The following is an 18,358-nucleotide window of genomic DNA, read 5'->3' on the forward strand; positions in this document are numbered from 1 at the left end:
CCCTCTTACATGGCAGTCATTTCTCCCTAGTCCTGAAGGCTGGGGTTGCTGCTCCTGCCCCCAGCCTGCCTCCTAAGAGTGGCCTCCCACAGAGAGATTTTCCCGTCTAACCTCTCCTCCACCCTCTGTCCAGAGAACACTGACATCCTTTCTCCCTTAGGGAGGGCTTCTTTTTCATACCATGGCCCACAGGGCAAGCACTAATATTTGAAAAGCACTTGGGGATAAAAGGCTGAGGCTGCCACCAGCACACCCCAGGCTTCAGCACCTCCAGGTACCCCCAGAGGTCTGAAGACATCCATACCTCAGACACAGCTGCAGCCTTTTCCCCATCCACAGCCCACCAGAATGTCATTCACACAGCTTGCAAAGTACTGCCCCAGCCTGACCCCCACCTCACCCCTCCTTTTGAGGGACAGTTTGTTTTTCTAGAGGGACCCTTTTACTTGCTCCCTTCTCTCCCCATATTTTCTAATTAGCTCTCTATAACCAGTGCCCACCTCACTATTCCTTGCCTCCAGAGAAAATAGGACCTGAAGAGTCTCCTTTGCAAAAAGAAATCTTAAGAAAGAATCTGCAGCCCAGCCAGTGTGGCTCAGCAGTTGAGTGTTGACCTATGATCCAGGAGAGCTTGGATCAATTCCTGGCCCGGGCACATGCCCCGGCTTTGGTCTTGATCCCCAGTAGGGGGCGTGCAGGAGGCAGCCAATCAATGACTCTCTCACCATTGATGTTTCTTTCTCTCCCCCTCTCTCCTCCTCTCTCCGAAATCAGTAAAAACATATATAAAAGAAAAAAGAAAAAATACTTCACTTGACTGAAACAAATTAGAATTTTTCTCTGAGCAGGTTAAACACCTAGCTGCTCCCCTTCTTCCCTCTGAGCCCATCTAAGAGGCTTCCTTGGGGCCCTTTTCTCTCCTGATATTCTGTGCTTCAGGGAGATGGCCCTTCCTTGGCTGTGATGGGGGAGATGAGGGAGCCAGTCCGGGAGAGTGCGTTGTTATCCTTAGGTTCTAGAAAGAGGAAATGGGGGGTATTTTTCAAGGTCAGGTGGCTGCTAAACTTCCCTAATAAACACAGCAGCCAGAGATTTCGGCACCAAAGGAGAAATCTGAGCCCTCCATTTCAAACTGCCTGGCAGGGAAATTTAGAGTGATATTTCGTTCACCCAAAGGACCGAGAGTGCAAAAATCTCACTCCTGTTTCCTCTCCCTCCCTTCTACTTTGGTCCACCTTCCTGCACCCAGCCCCTCAAGCTCTCACTCATCCTTCTCAGCTCAAACTCCTTCACTATGTCCTTTCACTGAGTCCCAGCTTAAATCCCATTGCTCCACAAACTATTCCCTGAGCACCCGGATCCACTCGCTCCTCTCTATTCGTAGTCCCTTCAACAACCATATTCTTCATTTAGTACTTAATACAGTCTCAGGTTTTATTTACTATGGTTTAACAGGAATTCACCTTTTCTCCACAGTACACTGAATGCTCTCTAATGAGAGAAATCACATCATGTGTATTGCACACACCATGGTATCCAGCATTTCCATTGCTAGTTCTTTGTGTGTGTTATGGGCCATTTGGAATCTAATAAAAATGGAAGACACCCTCTCCTGAAAAATGCACCTATACTTGGAATTTGCATGAGAGTTTAGAGAGTTTGCAGTCTCCTTGTTGCCCACCAATGGACTACAAAATAATAACACATTACATAGCAAATAGTACTGTTGGCTGAGCAAATAATAGGTGCTCAATAATTGTCCATGGGTGTGTGACTCTCCCTGTTTTTCCTTTACAGATTGCCCTGACTTTCTCCATCGTCTTTGCGGTCATTGTGTATCGTATCACAACTGCAGCTGCTCTGTCTCTCAACAAGGACACACGCTCCAATGTCCGGGTCACGGTGACAGCGACAGCAGTCATCATCAACCTCGTGGTCATCCTCATCTTGGATGAGATCTACGGTGCTGTGGCCAAGTGGCTCACCCAAATCGGTACTGTGCCCCCACATCACATGTTGGCAATAGGCCCCCTGGAACGTGGTCAAGTCAGTGTGTGTGACATTTTTGGTGGTGGTAATGACCCAACATGAAAAAAGGAACCCGAGCAAGATGCTTTGTACAGTGTATTTTAATTGGAGAAATGAGGAAGCACAGTGGTTATATGCTGGAAGGTGCCTACCAAGTGCTCCCCTCAGGCAGAAATCCTTAGAGGAAAGGAGGGTGGAGAGACAGAGAGAAACATCAATGTGAGAGAGACACATCAATTGCTTGCCTCCCGCATGTGCCCCAGCCCGGGTTGGGGATCGAACATGTAACCCAGGTACTTGGCCTTGACCGGGAATCGAACCCATGACCCTTTGGTGCATGGGCCAATGCTCTAACCACTGAACCACACCAGCCAGGGCTCTGCAACAATTTTGATCAATCCTTCTCCCTCCCAGGTCAACTGCCTCACCATCCCCTAAGAATAATCCACGGGTCTACTCTCAGAAGCAAGGCAGGTTCAGCACTTCCTGTTAAAAATCTGAGAGTTTCAGCTCTCGTCATTTTCCCAGCAGCGTGTATAAAGTTGAGAAAGCCTCTTGATACTTGAGCCCAAGAGGGTCTTATCTCTCCCCATATTGTCAGGGGCCCCAGAAAATCCACACATTCCCTGTGCCCTGAGCAGACTTCAAAGAGGCATATCAGACTTCCCAAGCTTCGAGCCAGTGAGAAAAATGCAGTGGCCTCAGTATTCAGACGTGTCATTTGAGCCGCAACCTGCTGTTGCCTGCACACCCCTCTTTGGCATTTGTGCTTCTTAGATGGGGGAGGGCTGAGAGCCGAGACCCTTCTCTCGTCGGATTTATTCTGGGTGGCCTGATGCACCCCTTTCCCTTGTTGAGTCCAGGGACTAGGAGTTTTGGCCCCTTACCTCCAGGAAGTTGAATGAATGACATGATGTCTTTAATTCACTGACCAATTGGAGGCTGGACACTTGATAGGATGCCCCCCTCTTCAAGACAGCCTTCCCCAGGGGACCAGAGAATTCCGGGAAGGCTTCGTGATTCCAGTTACTCATTCCGCGCCTTTCCCCGGCTGGGCCTCTGCTCGCAGTGAGCATTTACCCTTGGTTTCTATGTGGACATAGGCAATTTACCATCTAGAGTGGCAGTTCTGCTCTCTTTAGGCTTGTACATAACTGTAAGTGTTATCTATATCCCTTCATAAACTTCTCGAGGCAAGTAGGAGAGCATTTACTTCCGCGTATTTAGTGGTGTACGGGAGTCTATGGAAGCACTTAGGAGGACCATCCAACACTCCTGCGGGCTCAGGGGAGGCTTCAGAGTAAAGGCATCCAGTTGGAGAGCTCAGAGATAAGTGGTGGTCAGATAGGCACACAGGGGGAGGAGGGAGTGGGCAGAAGGAGAAGGTTCCTGGCAGAGGAAACAATGAGAAACCCGGCACTGAAGAGGGAGATCAGATCCCTCAGGGCCAAGAAAGGCACACAGAAAAGGGGCACATGCCTGGGCTTATACAATGAGTAGGAAGGTAGAATTTTGGTGGGTCTAAATGCCAGGGAGCGGAAGGAGCAGAGTTTAGCGTATGGAAGAAAGAAAGCACAAAGCATTTCCAGGATACCGGATGAACCCAGAATAAGGGTTGCTCTCGGGCCCATGGCATGTCCAGGGCACAGCATAGGGGGGAACTGGGCCCAGAAAGTTGACGATACCTTTTTTGGGGGGTGGAAGATCACAAATGCCAAGCTGAGGACTCTGCTTGTTTTCATAGACATTGGAAAAGTGTTTGCAGGAGTTCAAAGGGGCATCTAATGAAAAGTCGCTATTGTCCTGGCCTGAGTGCTGAACCAGCTGAGCAATAAAGCACAGGCAGATATAGACACAAGCCAGGATATTTATCACCTTTATAGTTGAAAAAGGCTACACTGGAGGAAGCATCTTAGCAGCAGAGCCAAATCGGCTTCCTAACACTGGATTCCAGACACATTTACCCTCCCAGTGGTGGACAGCAGTGGACAGGACCGCTTTGCAAGTCTTGGGACATGAATAGTGAGGCACCGAACACCTGCTTCCTGGGGGCCCTTTTCTCCCCAAGGGAAGGGCAGAGGAGTGGGTAGGCAAGGAGCACCAGTGTCACCTTCTAGACTGACAACTGTGATGAGCTATTACTGCTTGTGTCACCCAAGAGGAGAAATGAGTGAGGTGAGGGAGACAAGGCAAGACATCACAACTGATCCCACTCCCTCCACATGGAAGAAACACCAGCAGTGGAAAGAAATGTCACCCAACAGCTCCTGACTCAATAGCTCCCAATGCCACTGAGGGGTTTTTGAAGGGTGTGATGTGATGGGAGCTGCATGTTTGCAGAATTGCTCGGGCAGGGATATAGGATGCCAGAGGAGAGAGGGGCTGGGGATCTAATGTAAAGGAGGTTACTGAGCATGTGGGTGGGAAGAAGGGAGGAGAGGACAGGGAATGAGTGATGTAGGAATGTCTTCCTGCTCTCCGTTTGCCTTACTTTATTTCACTTATCTTCCATTTTTTGTTTTTTTTGTTTTTAATTTCACTTTTCTTACACAGCTCCAGAGAGTGGTAAAAACAGAACACTAATGAAGTGGTTGACAATAAAAAACTCATTAGCAAGTATTTAGTGAGTACCTCCCACGCACAAGGCTGGGCAAATTCTCTTTGCATTGGGCCACAGAGCAGTTTCCATACTGTGAAGCTGCCCACTGTTTCTAATAGCACCCCCTCATCCCAAAAGTTCAAGCCCCTCCAGGCTGCTAACCCAGTGCCCAGTCGTCCATAAGGAGCTCTGTGCATTGGGAAGGAGATGAAGTTCTAGCAAGTATAGTTTGTCCTTTGTGATAGCAGTACTCATAAATTATTTTTAAACTAAAAAAAATAGTCTGTATCCCCTTTCATCTTCACAAAAATTATGTGTGGTCAGCAAGAGAAGTGTTATATCCTCATTATATGAGAGTTCAAGCTCAGATTCTACCTCTAAAATGCAAATGTGTTTAGTGCTATTTTTAATGGAAGCTCCTTAGTGTCTGGATTGAAGTGGTGTGTTGGGTCTCCACTCAGGGACCCAGGTAGGCATTATCCCAGGTTGCTGTTTCTGTCTGTCTTAGACTGGATGTCCCCAGGGGCTCAGAGAGGTGCTGCTGTGCAGTAGAAGGAGCACAGTGGAAAGAACCTGTGAGCTCTAGACCTGGCTCCTTCTCCCTCCCACCTCCAGCTGTGTGACACTGGGCAAAGAGGAACCTCTTCTGGACCAAATTTATTTGATCCTTCCTTCATCATTTTCTTCCTTCCTGTCCACAGATCATCACCCCTCTCTGGACTGTTGTCACAACCTAATGACTGTGCCCTTGCCTCAAGCCTCTTTTCTATGGGCTTCTGTCTTGGAAATCCCCACCCAGTCAGCCTTTCTCTAACAGTGCGTTTGGGGGGCATCACTCCCATTCAGCTCCTACAGAGAGCTTTCTTTTGCCCTTAGGTCAGATATAAACTAGCATTCGAGGCTCTCAAACACCTTCTTCCCACTGTTTTCCTCCAACTCACAGTCACCCCAAACCCCCTGCCTGTGTGTTCCCACCCCTGTGCCTTGCTCAAGCTACTGTAACTGCTGTGATGACCCCTGGTGACCCTCTCTTTAGAGGACCTCTGAAGGCCTGCCTCTTCATGAACCCTTTTCTGGACGCTCAGCCCTCAGTGAGTTTCCTTTCGCCCACATCTGAACTCCTGGGCCACAGATCATTTGTTCATTTGTTCATCCCTCGGACATTGAGTACCTGCTTCATGCCAGGCCCAGTGCTGGAGACACAGCTGTAAACAAGAAAGATCTAGTCCCTGCCCTTCTTGTATTTACACTGTAGTAAGGAAAAGACGGACAGTAGACAAGAGCATTTCATGGAGGGTGAGAAAGCAAAACAGGGAGATGGGATAGCTGTTGGGGTTGAGCCCTTTGGATCAGGTGGTTAGGAAAGGCCTGTTGAAGTGGGAGCAACGTAGGTGAGACCTGGTCAACAGGAGGGCACGAGCCACATGGAGACCTGCAGGGAGGGCTCTAGGAAGAGGCCACAGCGAAGGCAAAAGCAGAAGGGACACAATACCACAGACTTGGTGGCTTATAATCCAGCAAGATGGGAATCAGCCTGGAGTGTAGTATCTACTCTGCTCACTGGAATTTATCACAACTGCCTGCTATCACTCCTGTATTTGTGTGCGTTTCCCAGTATTAGGATAGTGAGGCTATGCTAGGGTAATAAATTCATCTTCAGGTCTTAGTTACATAAAGTGAAGTTGTTTGCTTGTTCTTGCTCACACTACATGTCTAGTGTGACAGGCCAGTCTCTGTGCTTCACACAGTTGCTCAAGAGCCCAGACTGATGGAGGCCACGTGGACACAATGTCAGGGAAAGAGAGAGCTGGGGCGGGGGGCAGGGAGTGTCACACAGAGGCTGTGAAACACTTCAGTCTGGAAGCGCCATCCATCACTCTGCTCAGAGCACACTGGTGAGAATCAGCCTAATTGTGAAGACATTGGAAAATATGTCCACATGAGAGGGTATTCTGTGGACTTGAAAGGTCTCTGCCAGTTGCTGCAACCAGACTACAGAATCCTGGAGAACAGCTACTCTGTCTTACCCTGATCTTTATTTCCTGCACAGTGCCTGCCTCATGGTAGATCTTAACATAAGTTTGTTGATGAAATTATTGGTGAAGTCATCTCTCTTTTCATTCATGCATTCAAAAAAATTCTTTTCAAGGACTGCCCATGGGCTAGGGATCCTGTATGCCTCAGTAGAGGCCACAACAAGCATTTATATATTCATTATTTCAACTCTGCTTGCTTATGAAAGTATCTGAGGAAATATTGAGATGAATGAGGCAAAGTTTTCACATGGGACAGTGACTGAAAGGTGCAACAAAGACATCAGGAGACTCAAATTGCCCTTAATGGCAAAGTGTGTACACACTAACGGTGGGGGCTGTACACAGCTGGGAATGATCAGCATACCTGTAAGCAAAGGTGTGGTTTCAGAGTCCTCCAGGCCTCCCTGGGGACACAAAGCTATGGCTAATGCCACCCAATGGGATGAGGATTCTGCCAGGCTTAGGAGCTTCCTTTGCCATTCTCACGCTGGGTTTAATGCCCATCTGGCTTCCTGCCCCAGATCTCCTGATTGATGAGGAGGCTGTGAATACGTACTTTGCTCACCAGGTGCAAACAGCTGCTGTAAACAACCCCAGCAAGTTCCCAAGTGTTTCCTGCTAGGCTGGGTGATGGACGGCTGCTTTCCTGGGAGCATCCCTCAGTGGGCCCAGGCGTCAGGCCTATCCGAGGCTCATTCTTGTCACAGATAGTTATGACAAAAGACAGATTTTGTTTAATGCCTGGAGAGTGATTGACTCAGCAGTGGTGAATAAAGGCAGTAATTGTCTTCCTGGTTGCCATAGTAGCAATACTCATTGGCTTGGGTGCAAGACATGCTACAGTCCAGAGACTACACAGCACTGGTGCACAGGGGTCAAGCTGAAGCCTGCAGTGTTGGGATAGGTTGTTAGGGAAATGAATGAACCTTTGGGTCCTGGTCGGCCAAGGCTCACTGTACATCTCTGGCAAAACTGCATCTTTTCATTATAGCTTTTACAGGATGAGTCCTCCCTCATGGTCCTTCTTGGGCTCCAGTAACACCATCTCTTCTGTTCTTTCACTACTCTAAGTAGTGCCTTCATTAGAATCATGCCCTTTGAACCATCTGAGGTGAATTCTGTTTCCTCTGCCCAATATCCAGGCTTAAACAGGGACATGGCCAGGCCTTTACTCCTTCAGGTCTCATTGCTATGCAGCATTGCTATTAGATGCTGGCCCGGACCCATCTGACTGAAGAGGCTGGACCCCTGCTGAGATGATCCCTCCTTATGGCAGGTCCTGGGCTCTTCAAGGAAGGATGATCCTCTCCTTCAGAGTAAGCTCACTCAAGGGTCTTCAGCTATCATTGTCCCCTGCTTTCAGGGCACATAAACACCTCCTCCTCCATCTCTAGGCTGTCACTCCTCACAAAGACCCAGAACCAAAGATTCCCTTCTCTCCCTGGAAATCCACCCTAGGAGCATACAGCATGTCTTAAACTTTCAAAACACAGATCTCATGATACCTCATTTCACTTCTCTCTGAGGGAAGTGACCCTCAGTGACTCCAGGGGCCCTTGCCACCCCAAGTGATGACAAAGTGCTCACCCCTGACGTTCTAAGAAGGCTCTGTCAAGAATGCTTAGTTAACTTGCTAGCACCTTTCTCACTAAAGAGAGGAAGCAAATGTACACACTGATGTCTAATAGAGAGCTTGCCATACTCTAATAATAAAAGCAAATGTTTGAGACCTTATACTATGCTTGGTGCTTCCCATACTTTCTTTCACTCGGCCTTAACAACAATTGTTTCAAGAAGATGCCATTTTAGGAATTAAGATGGTGAGGCTCAGCAAAGTAAGTCACTTACCTTGGAACACCGGGACAGAAAGGTCTTCTGACTTGCAGCCCAGGGTCTTCCTCTATCCTGTCATAGACTCGGTGATTGTACTGTAGGACACAGAAGACCAGAATCAGGAAGGACTTAGGAAATCACTAGTCCAACCTCTACACTGAGGCTGTGACTTTCCTGAGGTTCTGATTCCTCAAAGTTGTCCAGGTACTTTGAGGGATGACTGTCAATCATTCAATGCTCCACCACCCCCTTGGGTCATGACTCAGGGAGGACAAAAGCACAGAGGTCCAAGGACTCAGTGTGTCCAACTTTGAGCTCTTAGTTTTTCTTCATCATTCTTTCCATCTCAGGAAATAGCACCACCAACCACTCTACTATTCCTATCAAAACCCAAGCATCATCCTGGATCTCTCTCTTTCTCTCTCTTTCTCCCTCTTTCTTTCTCGCTAATCCCTAGAATCAAGTCAATTACATATCGACTCTTCTACCTTCAGGCCCTTTGATCACTTTGCACAAGTTCGTTCTGATATTGGTCATCTCCTACCTGGACAACTATACCCTTCTGGTTGTCTCTCTGCTTTCACTGCTGCCCCTCCCCTTCTCCTACCACACATACATAGTTCATTTTCCCTCATCCTTTTAAAATGTAATATCACTACACCTCTCCCCTGAGCAAAACCCTAAGGTGACTTCCCACTGTGCTTCTAGTGAATCTGAAGTACTGCCTGTGGCCTGCAGAGCCCCCTTAACCAGCCCTGCCTTCCTCCCAATTCCACTGCCTCTACTTTCTCCTTGCTTGGAATGCTCCGGTCATGTAGACCTATCTATTCCTGGTATATCCTTAGATCTCTCCTGTCCCCAGGCCTTTGCCCTTGCTGCTGCCACCCTCTGAGTCCCCCCCAGCTCCTCCATGCTGGCTCCTCCTATCCCCCAGGTCTCAGCTGAGAGGTCACGTCCTCGGAGGCCTCATCTGACCACTCTGACTAAAGCAATCTTCCTGTCAGCTTTTTCTTCTCCTCTTCATTTTCCTGAATGTTCCTTTAATACTCATTGCTCTCTGAAATGGTCTTATTTGTCCCCCTTCCTCTTCTAGACTCTGATCTCCACATGGCAGGGAGCTTATTGGTTTGACTCCCCACTGTATTCCCAGTGCCCAGTGCCTGGCATGTAATAGTCACTTAATAAATATTTGTTGAATAAAAAGATAATGATGGAAAAGGTAAACACATTTCCTCTGGGTTGTCTTTCCCTTGGAAGACATGACGCTGGACTGAGGATGGATTTACTCCCACTCACTGGGGACCTGGTTTCCAGACAAGTGTGTGCATTCGGGAGGTGACCCACTGGTTTCATGGCAGTGTCTGGGGCCATGAACTGGGCACATTACCTGTTCTCTCCTCGCTCCCGTAATTGCCATGGGGAGAAAAATCCTCATAGGACAGTTGTAACAGTCAAATGGGGAATCTGTATAAAGTGCTTGTGCAGTGCCTGGCATACAGTGGGCACTGGATATGGGGTTTTCATGATAGGTCCATGGCAGAATACACCTCCCTCCTTCCTTCCCTTTATCTCTCTCTCTCTCCCCCCTTCTCTTTCCTCTCCCTCCTCCCTCCCTTTCTCCCTCTTCCCTCTCCTGGTGCTTCCTTTCTATTTACTATCTTTTTTCCTTAAAATGAGATGCTTTTGGGGTGCTGTCACTTTGGGCTAAGCTGCCAGACAGCACAGTAGGTCTCAATCCCTATATCTGGGAGCAAGAGCCATCTCCCTGACTCAGAGGGAGGGATCCCTTGTGTTACAGGAGTATCCCAGGAACACCCATCCTTAATCTCCAGTTCTGGGGCTCTCAGCTCCCTTAGGCGATGCACTGGCTGCCTAATTAGCCAGCTGGCTGGCTTCTCCTAGGGTGATTCCCTCCCCATGGCACAAACAAGGCAACAACATCACCCAGGAGGCTGAGACACCCCCCCCCCACACACACACACCACAAATGAAGAGAAGGCAGATGGTTGGGCTGTCAGAAAACATTGCTGTTTGCAAAAGCTTGCTCTGCCCTGGGGGAGAGGCAGGGTGAGGAGCAGGCGCCTTTGCTTTCTGACTCAGCCGCACAGGCTCAGGCCCTCCGTCTTTCTGCCCAGCGCAGTGCCAGGGCTGGGATTACTTGAAATACACACTTGGAAGTATCATTTTGTCTTGTTGCCATCACCATGTATCTACCGGCTGGGTTGTTGGGGCTATCAGTTAAGAGGACCTGCTTTCCCAAAGTTCACATTCTGCAGCTGGCATCCTCTTGCTGGCCATTCTGCCTCTGGAGGATTAGAATGGCACTCTGGAGACTAAGTTCTTAGTTGGCCCCCTGGGGCTAACTAGGGTTTCCATACTAATTATTTTTCAAAGCAGTTTACAGCTGGGTCATTTGTAGCCATATTTTTTCATGACACAGCACCCCAGAGGTTTAATACTTAAGAGAAAGTGGGGTGGGAAAGGCTCTGCACAGGAATTCTATCTGATTGTCCTTCCTGGTACTAAACAGAGTCTGCTCTCTGATGGAAATCTGTTTCCACAGATCGGGAGCGGGCGAAACCCTCAGATGGCCTCTTATCAACCTGGGTGGCTTTCTGGGGGCCATGGGATTGCAGGGGCATATGAAGGATGGAGCGGGGCTGCCCTCTGCCTACTCACACTCTCTCCATGTTGACTCTCCTCTTTTACATTCCTGGAGCAGTTGAAATTCAAAGGCACCGTATTTGGAGTCTTATGAAGCACAAGGCTGGGCCGTTTTCTCATGGGGCTCAGATTCAGACCACTTTCCAGGTTTGGGTCTTGTGAGGGGATCTTGCTCAGTGGCCTGAGGTCACCCTACTTGTCCTGAAGACATCATCCTACCCTAGTGGACTATGCGAAAATTGTTCCATTTCTTCAGTCATATTATCTCTATCATAGGCATGTGAGATACTGAAAGATTCCCAAATTTAACTGGAGCTCCAGGGCTTTGAAGCTCCCCTGTACCCCCAATTCTCTCCTTCCCTTGAGGTGTTCCCTGAGGGCCTCCTTTCTCAGCAAAACACACAACATGGTCACAGAGCTTCTCTGCAGTGGGGGCACCCAGCTGATTTAGTGGCCTATCAAGTGGATTTGGATTGTTTATTGGAAATGCCCATTATTTATGGTGGCTCATGGCCTTACAAACACAGGCAAAGGCTGTTTTAAAAATAAAACTAATAAATAATATCTAGGCCCATGATTTATCAGTATGGAGGAAGGGAGTCATTCATTCCAGTTGGAGCAAAGAGCTCAGAAAGAACCCGATTCTCTTTCCAGAGACCTTGGAGGAAATTCCTGCAGGGAATGGGAGATCTGAGCACCAAGAGTTCAAAGGGGATTATAAAAGAAAATCAAAGACACGTGCCTCTCCGTACCTCCTCCTCAATCACCTCCTAGCTGCACTTATTAGTTCTCCAAGCTTTCAGCTCCTCAGACCTGATTCCTTATTTTTGGGTGACATTGGTTTTAATTTTCTTATCCACAAAACATTTAAAAGTGAGGGAGGAGGTGGAAGAGGGTAGAGGGGGCGTAAATGACGACGGACGGAGACTTGACTTGGGGTGGTGAGTGCACAATACAGAGTACAGATGATGTGTTGTGGAATTGTGCACATGAAACTTGTATAATTTTGTTAACCAGGGTCACCCCAATAAATTTAATATAAAGGGGAAAAATTAAAATTAATAATAAAATAAGTGAGAGACAAGATTGGAGATGAGATGCAGTTTGAATTTGCTGCCCAGGCACATTGGGTAGAGGCTTATATTCCTACTGAAAAGTTTTCCCTCTCAGTTCCTCCCTTCTCCCCTCTCTCTCTCCCTGCCTCCCTCGATCCCTCCCTCCTTCCTTCTTTTCTTCCTTTCCCTCCTCTCCCCTCTGCCTCATTCCTCTCTTTCTGCTCCTTTCTCTTTGTCTCTCTCCTCTCTCTGTCTCCATCTCCTTTCTCTCTCTTCCCAATCTCGCCTTTGTAGCTGAGCTACAATAGGGCACCATGGGCCATCTCTATTCATGCCCCAGTGCCCATCTTGAAGCAGGACTCAGTCCATGGGCACATCTCTCCCCCAAGAACAAATCCAGAATTCTTCAAGCACTGGTAAGCAAAGCAGGTTTTAATGAATCTTCACTAAAGATTCTGTGGAGAGGCAAATGAGGGCTCATACTACAAGTCACACAGTGGAAGTTAATGAAAATTTCCACTGGGCATCTCCACAACCTCCACCCCCCAGCCTGTTACTTACATTTCTTCTTTGGTCACAGCCCCTTCATCTCCCTCTCTGCCCTTCCCCCTCCCACTGCACTGGCTCTAGGCTTTCCTGGGTCCTGCATCTAACTCCAGCACCCCCATCTGGTATCTTATGTAGTAAAAGGCAACTCTCTTTTGACTGCCCCTCTCTTGTGTCTTCATATCTATTATCTTGCTCAGCAGACAAAGGTCCCTCCTTAGGAGTTGCCCACCTTTAGTAAATGACAAAATGTTTTCACTGTTCCAAATAATGTTTCCCCTGTGTCACTCATTTGTTCAATAAGTGTGCACAGTAGAGTATATCTGGTGACAGCTGTGACTGTGCTCATTGTAAAAAAGCCATCTAAACTGTCCATGGTGGGGGTGGGGTGGGGCAGGATCAGAAAGTTATAGGGTTCACAGCCACATGGAGGTTCAGTTATGAGATCTTAAAACTAACAGTGATCTTAGAAATTGATGGTAGGCATTTCCACCTGGGCCTCAGAATTGTTTCCTTCAGTCAGGGAGACTACGAGTCAGGCTGAAAATGTGGATATGGGTCGTGGGCCCAGGGAGGACCTGATCAGCATCAATCAACAGGGAGGCACTGAACTCTTTAAGCAGGATTTGTAACAGGTAGGGCAAGGCCTAAGAGATCTGAGGGACTTTGCTAACATATATGAACTAACTGAAGTAGCAGTGTTAACTGCCAATGGTAAGAACAAATCTTTAACCAAATGCTCACTGGGTGAGGCCATGCAGCATTGCCAGGACTTTTACCTCATGGGGTTGTGCGTGTGTTTGTCCAGGCGTGGCAGGAAGGAGAGAACCACAGTGCCGTCTGCCAGCTGAGGGCTCTCACGGTAGACTTCTCCAGCCCCCTCTTTTACAGAACTGTGGCAATGTCTCTAGCTTCCCTAGCAGGCCAGGCTATTTTCAAACCTGCCTACAGGACCTCAGGATGCTTGGGTTGTGGTTCTTTGGGGGTGGGGACAGGAGTTGTATTGATTCAACTTTCCTAGCTGTGTGCCAGCAGGGTCACCTACCAGCCATGCTCAGCATCGACTGGTAGAAAGCAGTCAGAAGTCAATATGGAAATGATGCCCAGAACCTCAAGGGGCTAGACATGTGCACTAACATCTGGCCACAGACAGCCCAACTGTGCTGTTTAAAGCAGGGCTGTTGGACTTGTTGACCACGATGACGATGGCGATGATGATGATGATGATGACGACAATAAGAGCTATCATTTATTGAGGTCTACCTTGTGCCAAGCACTAGGCTGAGTGCTTTATAAACATTCCCATCATGTCTTCAGGGCAACCCTGTGAGACAGGTGTAATTTCCTTTTTATAGAATTTTGCTCATCTAATTACATTCTGCATTTGAACTCAAATATGTCTGATGCTAAGATCTACACCTATAGCCATCTCTGTAGCCAAACAAAACAAGAAAAAAATCCATCCCCGTAACACACAGCTCAGCCACAGATACGATGACGGTGTGCTCTTAGACTCAGCAAGGCCGGCCAGGGCCTCGAGGACTGTTCACTAACATAAATGAACTAAAGTGGGCCTCAGGATAAAGGGGAGCTTGGAGATTGAATCAGTTTTCCATGTTGCTGGGTTTACAGGAGCGACACTGTTTCTCAGGGCTCAGGGGGACTAAGACAAGCAACTAACTCTCATTTCCTTAGGCCCTTTCAGCCTGAGGGAGAAATCAAGGCGGAATCACACTTGTGATAATGCACTATGGGGTCTCTAAACTTTCCCATTCCTTTTTTTTAAAAAAAATTCTCACCTGAGGATATTTTTTCCATTGCTTTTCAGAGAGAGTGGAAGGGGAGAGATATTGAGAGACAGAGAGAGAGAGAAATATCAATGTGAGAGGGACACATTGATTGGTTGCCTCCCTCACATGCCCAGACTGGGGCCGGGGATCGAGCCTGCAACTAAGGTACATTCTGTTGGCTAGAATCGAACCTGAGACCCTTCAGTCCATGGGCCAACGCTCTAACCACTGAGCCAAACTGACTAGGGCTCAACTTTTCCATTCTTAAGTCCCCTCCTGGGCCATGGGTCTTCAGGGGCTCATGTATGCCTGTGACAGTCTCCTTAGCAGAGGATCATGCTTGGACCACTGCTGATGCTGTAGGGTGTCGTCTTCTAATACACTAGATGGTGTTCTAGGTTTGCATGTAAATGAGGGGCTCACCATGCCGTGTGGGAAAGCAGACTTGGGAATGTAGCACTCTTCTCCCTAGGGTCCCCTGCTATGATAAGAAGGGAGATGATACCATGTTGCTCACAGAGTAAACGTGGAAGAGACTTGTCAGTTTGCAAAAAGCTTTCAACAGAGACCTTGCTAAATGCAGCTCTTTGAAGGAGGCGATGAAGTCTTCACTCACCCTGGCATGGTGCCTGGCACACAGCTGCTCCTCAATGGATGGGAACTGAGCAGTGACAAATGGTTTTTGGTGCATAATGTCAGACGAGGGGCGGAGGGGGTGAGGAGGTGAAAGAGAACGTGCGATACAATCATTAATCAATCAAAGATCCTGATTTCAAAGTGTGGGGGTAGTAAAAACTATCTTTGAGGGCAGGCAGATCTGGGTTCAAATTTTAACTCTGTCAGTTACTGGCTGCGTGATCTTGAGCAAGGCTCTAACCTCTCTGGGCCTCAGTTCCCTTCATCCAAAAAAGTGGAACATAGTATCTCCCTCACATGGATGGGGGGATGAAATGAGTAGCAAACGCATGCACCCATGTGCAATGTCCCCTGCAGAGCAGCTTGCCACCCTGGAGGTCACTGCAGTTCTCTGTCTGTGGATGTTCTCTGGTTGTGGGGCATGCTTACCCCATGCATGGGGCAAGCTGGAAATGCCAGGGAGTCAAGTCCAGCAGCAACCCGAACCAGTGAGAGACTCACTCTTGCTTGCTCACCCTTCAGTGTGATGATTCTTAATTGTGCTTCACACAGTCTCTTAGAAGGTCCCTAGTGGAACTGAGTCCTAGTTGTCTGTGGCATTAACCTGTTCATGAACACATCCATGTTGACTTCCTTCCCCTGGCCGTCTTACCACCCTATGCCCTCATCAAGCTTCCTGGGGCACCTCCCAAACAAACGACTTCCTCCCAAATCCTTGACTTAGAGGGTAATCCAAACTAAGACACAGACAATCAATGAAAGCTACTATTACTGTAATTTTTCATAGGGCCTGGATGTAGTTAATTAATACAGAGAAATATAAAATACTGTAGAAGAAAACAAAGGAAGATTACTACCAGCTGAAGACATCTGGGAAGGTTTGGGAAAGGAGATTATGGGTAACATTTGATCTGGATGTTAAAAGATGAGAGGGATTTGTATATGAGGAGATGGTCAGAGAAGGGCACTTCAGCGGAAAGAACAGGGTTTTGTGTCTACTTCTCTAATGATTCCTACAAAAGCCATGTGTGAGTCAGGTGGGCAGACAAGTCAGGAAGGTCCACACACTTTTCTCATCTGGACACCGAACTCCCTGGCATTTTGACCCTGTGCTCAGCACACTTTCAGGCCATACTCATCAGTGCACATGATAAGGGTTGGCACTTTCTTTCTGCCCCTGAAGTATGGCCCTGCAATCTCTTTTCTTTGTCAATCTATTTGTCATGGCCTGTGGAGAACCCACTAAGCACTCTGCATAGCTGCCCACTGGTGCATCCATGGGCCTTGAGCCTTCTGAAGGCACCAGTGAGGTTTCTGCTCAGTGTTCCTCAGGGTCCTTTTGGGAACATCAGCTGTATCCTCTGCTTGGTCCTGATAGAACATATGGGCACTATGACCCCCAATTTGAGACATAAGGCTGTGTTTGTTTCACTTATCTTATCTGCTGATCCTTCATCATTTGAATGAGTGGACTCAAGATGTCTCAGCCTATCCAGAGGACATACAGTTGAGGCCTTCCCACTAGAAATGGACGGGAGAAAGAGGAACGATGCCCTGGTGCTCAAGATAGGTCTTTGCTGCCTCTTTACTCTAGTTCAGTGTTGGATAAGCCTTTTTTTGTCAGGGACTTTTGTTCAAGTAAAATCTTATAGAAGTGGTCATTATACAGGCAAAGGCTGAATTCCCTTGGTGAGTCAAGGTGGCCAGAGGAAGTTTAGCTTGCCCAGATCCCTCTTCAAGGAACGCAATGTGGAACCATTGCTTGAGTGGATAAAAAGAGGGAAGTGCCAGAGAGCTGGATCTCTTGTTTTATATTCTAAAGGGGTCAAAACTCAGAGAGATGAGAAATCTCTCTGTCTTATCAGCTTTTCTCTTCTCTTTCAGAGGTTCCAAAAACAGAACAAACTTTTGAAGAACGCCTGATACTGAAAGCTTTCTTGCTAAAGTTTGTCAATGCCTACTCGCCCATCTTCTATGTGGCCTTTTTCAAGGGGAGGTGAGTGTGTTGGTATCATATACAGAAGAGAAATTGGTCACTAAGTCTGGGTCCTCCACTGGAGTAAGCCCGTCGCCATTGTCAGCTCACATCCTCAGCCCCATTCTTCATTTCTACCCTCACCTGGCTGTTCAGAAAGCAGTGGCATTAACACTAAACCATTTTGTATTAGCATCTTCAAATTCTGATAAATAGGGAAACTCTCTAGGGGTTTGGCTCTGCTCCCTTAGAAGAATTTGTGTTGCTTAACTTTGAGGATGAGGCAGGAGAGAATTCCATGCCTAGACAGTGGCTCTTAGGTTTTGCCATGCAGTTCTCATGCTAACTACCCAGAGTTGGTACAGACTTCACAGACTAAGGGCAGTCTTCCACAACACTCTCCTCACTTCAGACACCAGCTGTAAACTAAGGGGTTCCCAGGCCACTCATGATTTAGACTAATCCCTACAGCTCCTAACTCCTCAAGAAAAAAATTATATAACTCAAGAATGTGCTGTATTTACAATTACAGTTTTATTATAGCAAAGGGATACAAACGCAAACCAGCATTTGAGAGAGGCACAGAGGTGAGGTCTAGGTGGGTCCTAAACAAAACTTCCATGTGCTCAGGACATGTGAGCTTCCTGGCACATTGATGTGTACCAACAATCAGGAAGCTCTTCCAAGTTTCAGGGTTCAGAGTTTTTATTGGGGCTCCATTACGTAGGTCTGATTGATTGAATCATTGGCCATGTGATTGAACTCAATCTCCAGTCCCCCTCACCTCCCCTGAGGTCAGGCTGCTTTTACCTGGCTCAAAGCCCCAGTCCTCTGATCACATTGTTGGCCCTTCTGGCATGGTCTGCTTCATCCTGAGTGATCTCATTAGCATAAATTTAAGTATAGTCCCAAGAGCGCACCAAAAATAACAAAGACACTCCCATCAGGAAATTCCAGGGATTTAGAGGCTCCTTCCAGGAACCGGCAACAAAGGCCAGTCCAATTCTTCATTATATAATAGGTCTGGATGTAAAATCACTTCTGATAAATGTGTTTGTGGTCAGATCAATTGGCTACCTACAAGGAGATTTCCCAGTAAGCATCAACTGTGTCAGGAAAGCTTCCCTAGAACTAGATGCTTATCAAACAGACATTGATAACAAGAACTGTCATCATCTACATTTGATAATTTCTTA

The 18,358-nt window shown here is 47.6% G+C and overlaps 1 protein-coding gene across 2 annotated transcripts in view; it reads left to right on the forward strand.

Annotated features, from left to right (window-relative positions):
* The window catches only part of ANO2 (anoctamin 2), a 273,310-nt gene that overhangs the window by 211,997 nt on the left and 42,955 nt on the right, over positions 1-18,358 (forward strand). For both annotated transcript variants that reach the window (XM_087813973.1, XM_087813972.1), the window contains 2 exons: positions 1,798-1,993; positions 17,072-17,183. In XM_087813973.1, coding sequence (XP_087670099.1) covers positions 1,798-1,993; positions 17,072-17,183 — 308 coding nt within the window. The remainder of the gene's footprint in view (positions 1-1,797; positions 1,994-17,071; positions 17,184-18,358) is intronic.

The sequence above is a fragment of the Miniopterus natalensis genome, chromosome 2 (assembly GCF_054644295.1).
Source record: "Miniopterus natalensis isolate mMinNat1 chromosome 2, mMinNat1.hap1, whole genome shotgun sequence".
Lineage (NCBI taxonomy): Eukaryota > Metazoa > Chordata > Mammalia > Chiroptera > Miniopteridae > Miniopterus > Miniopterus natalensis.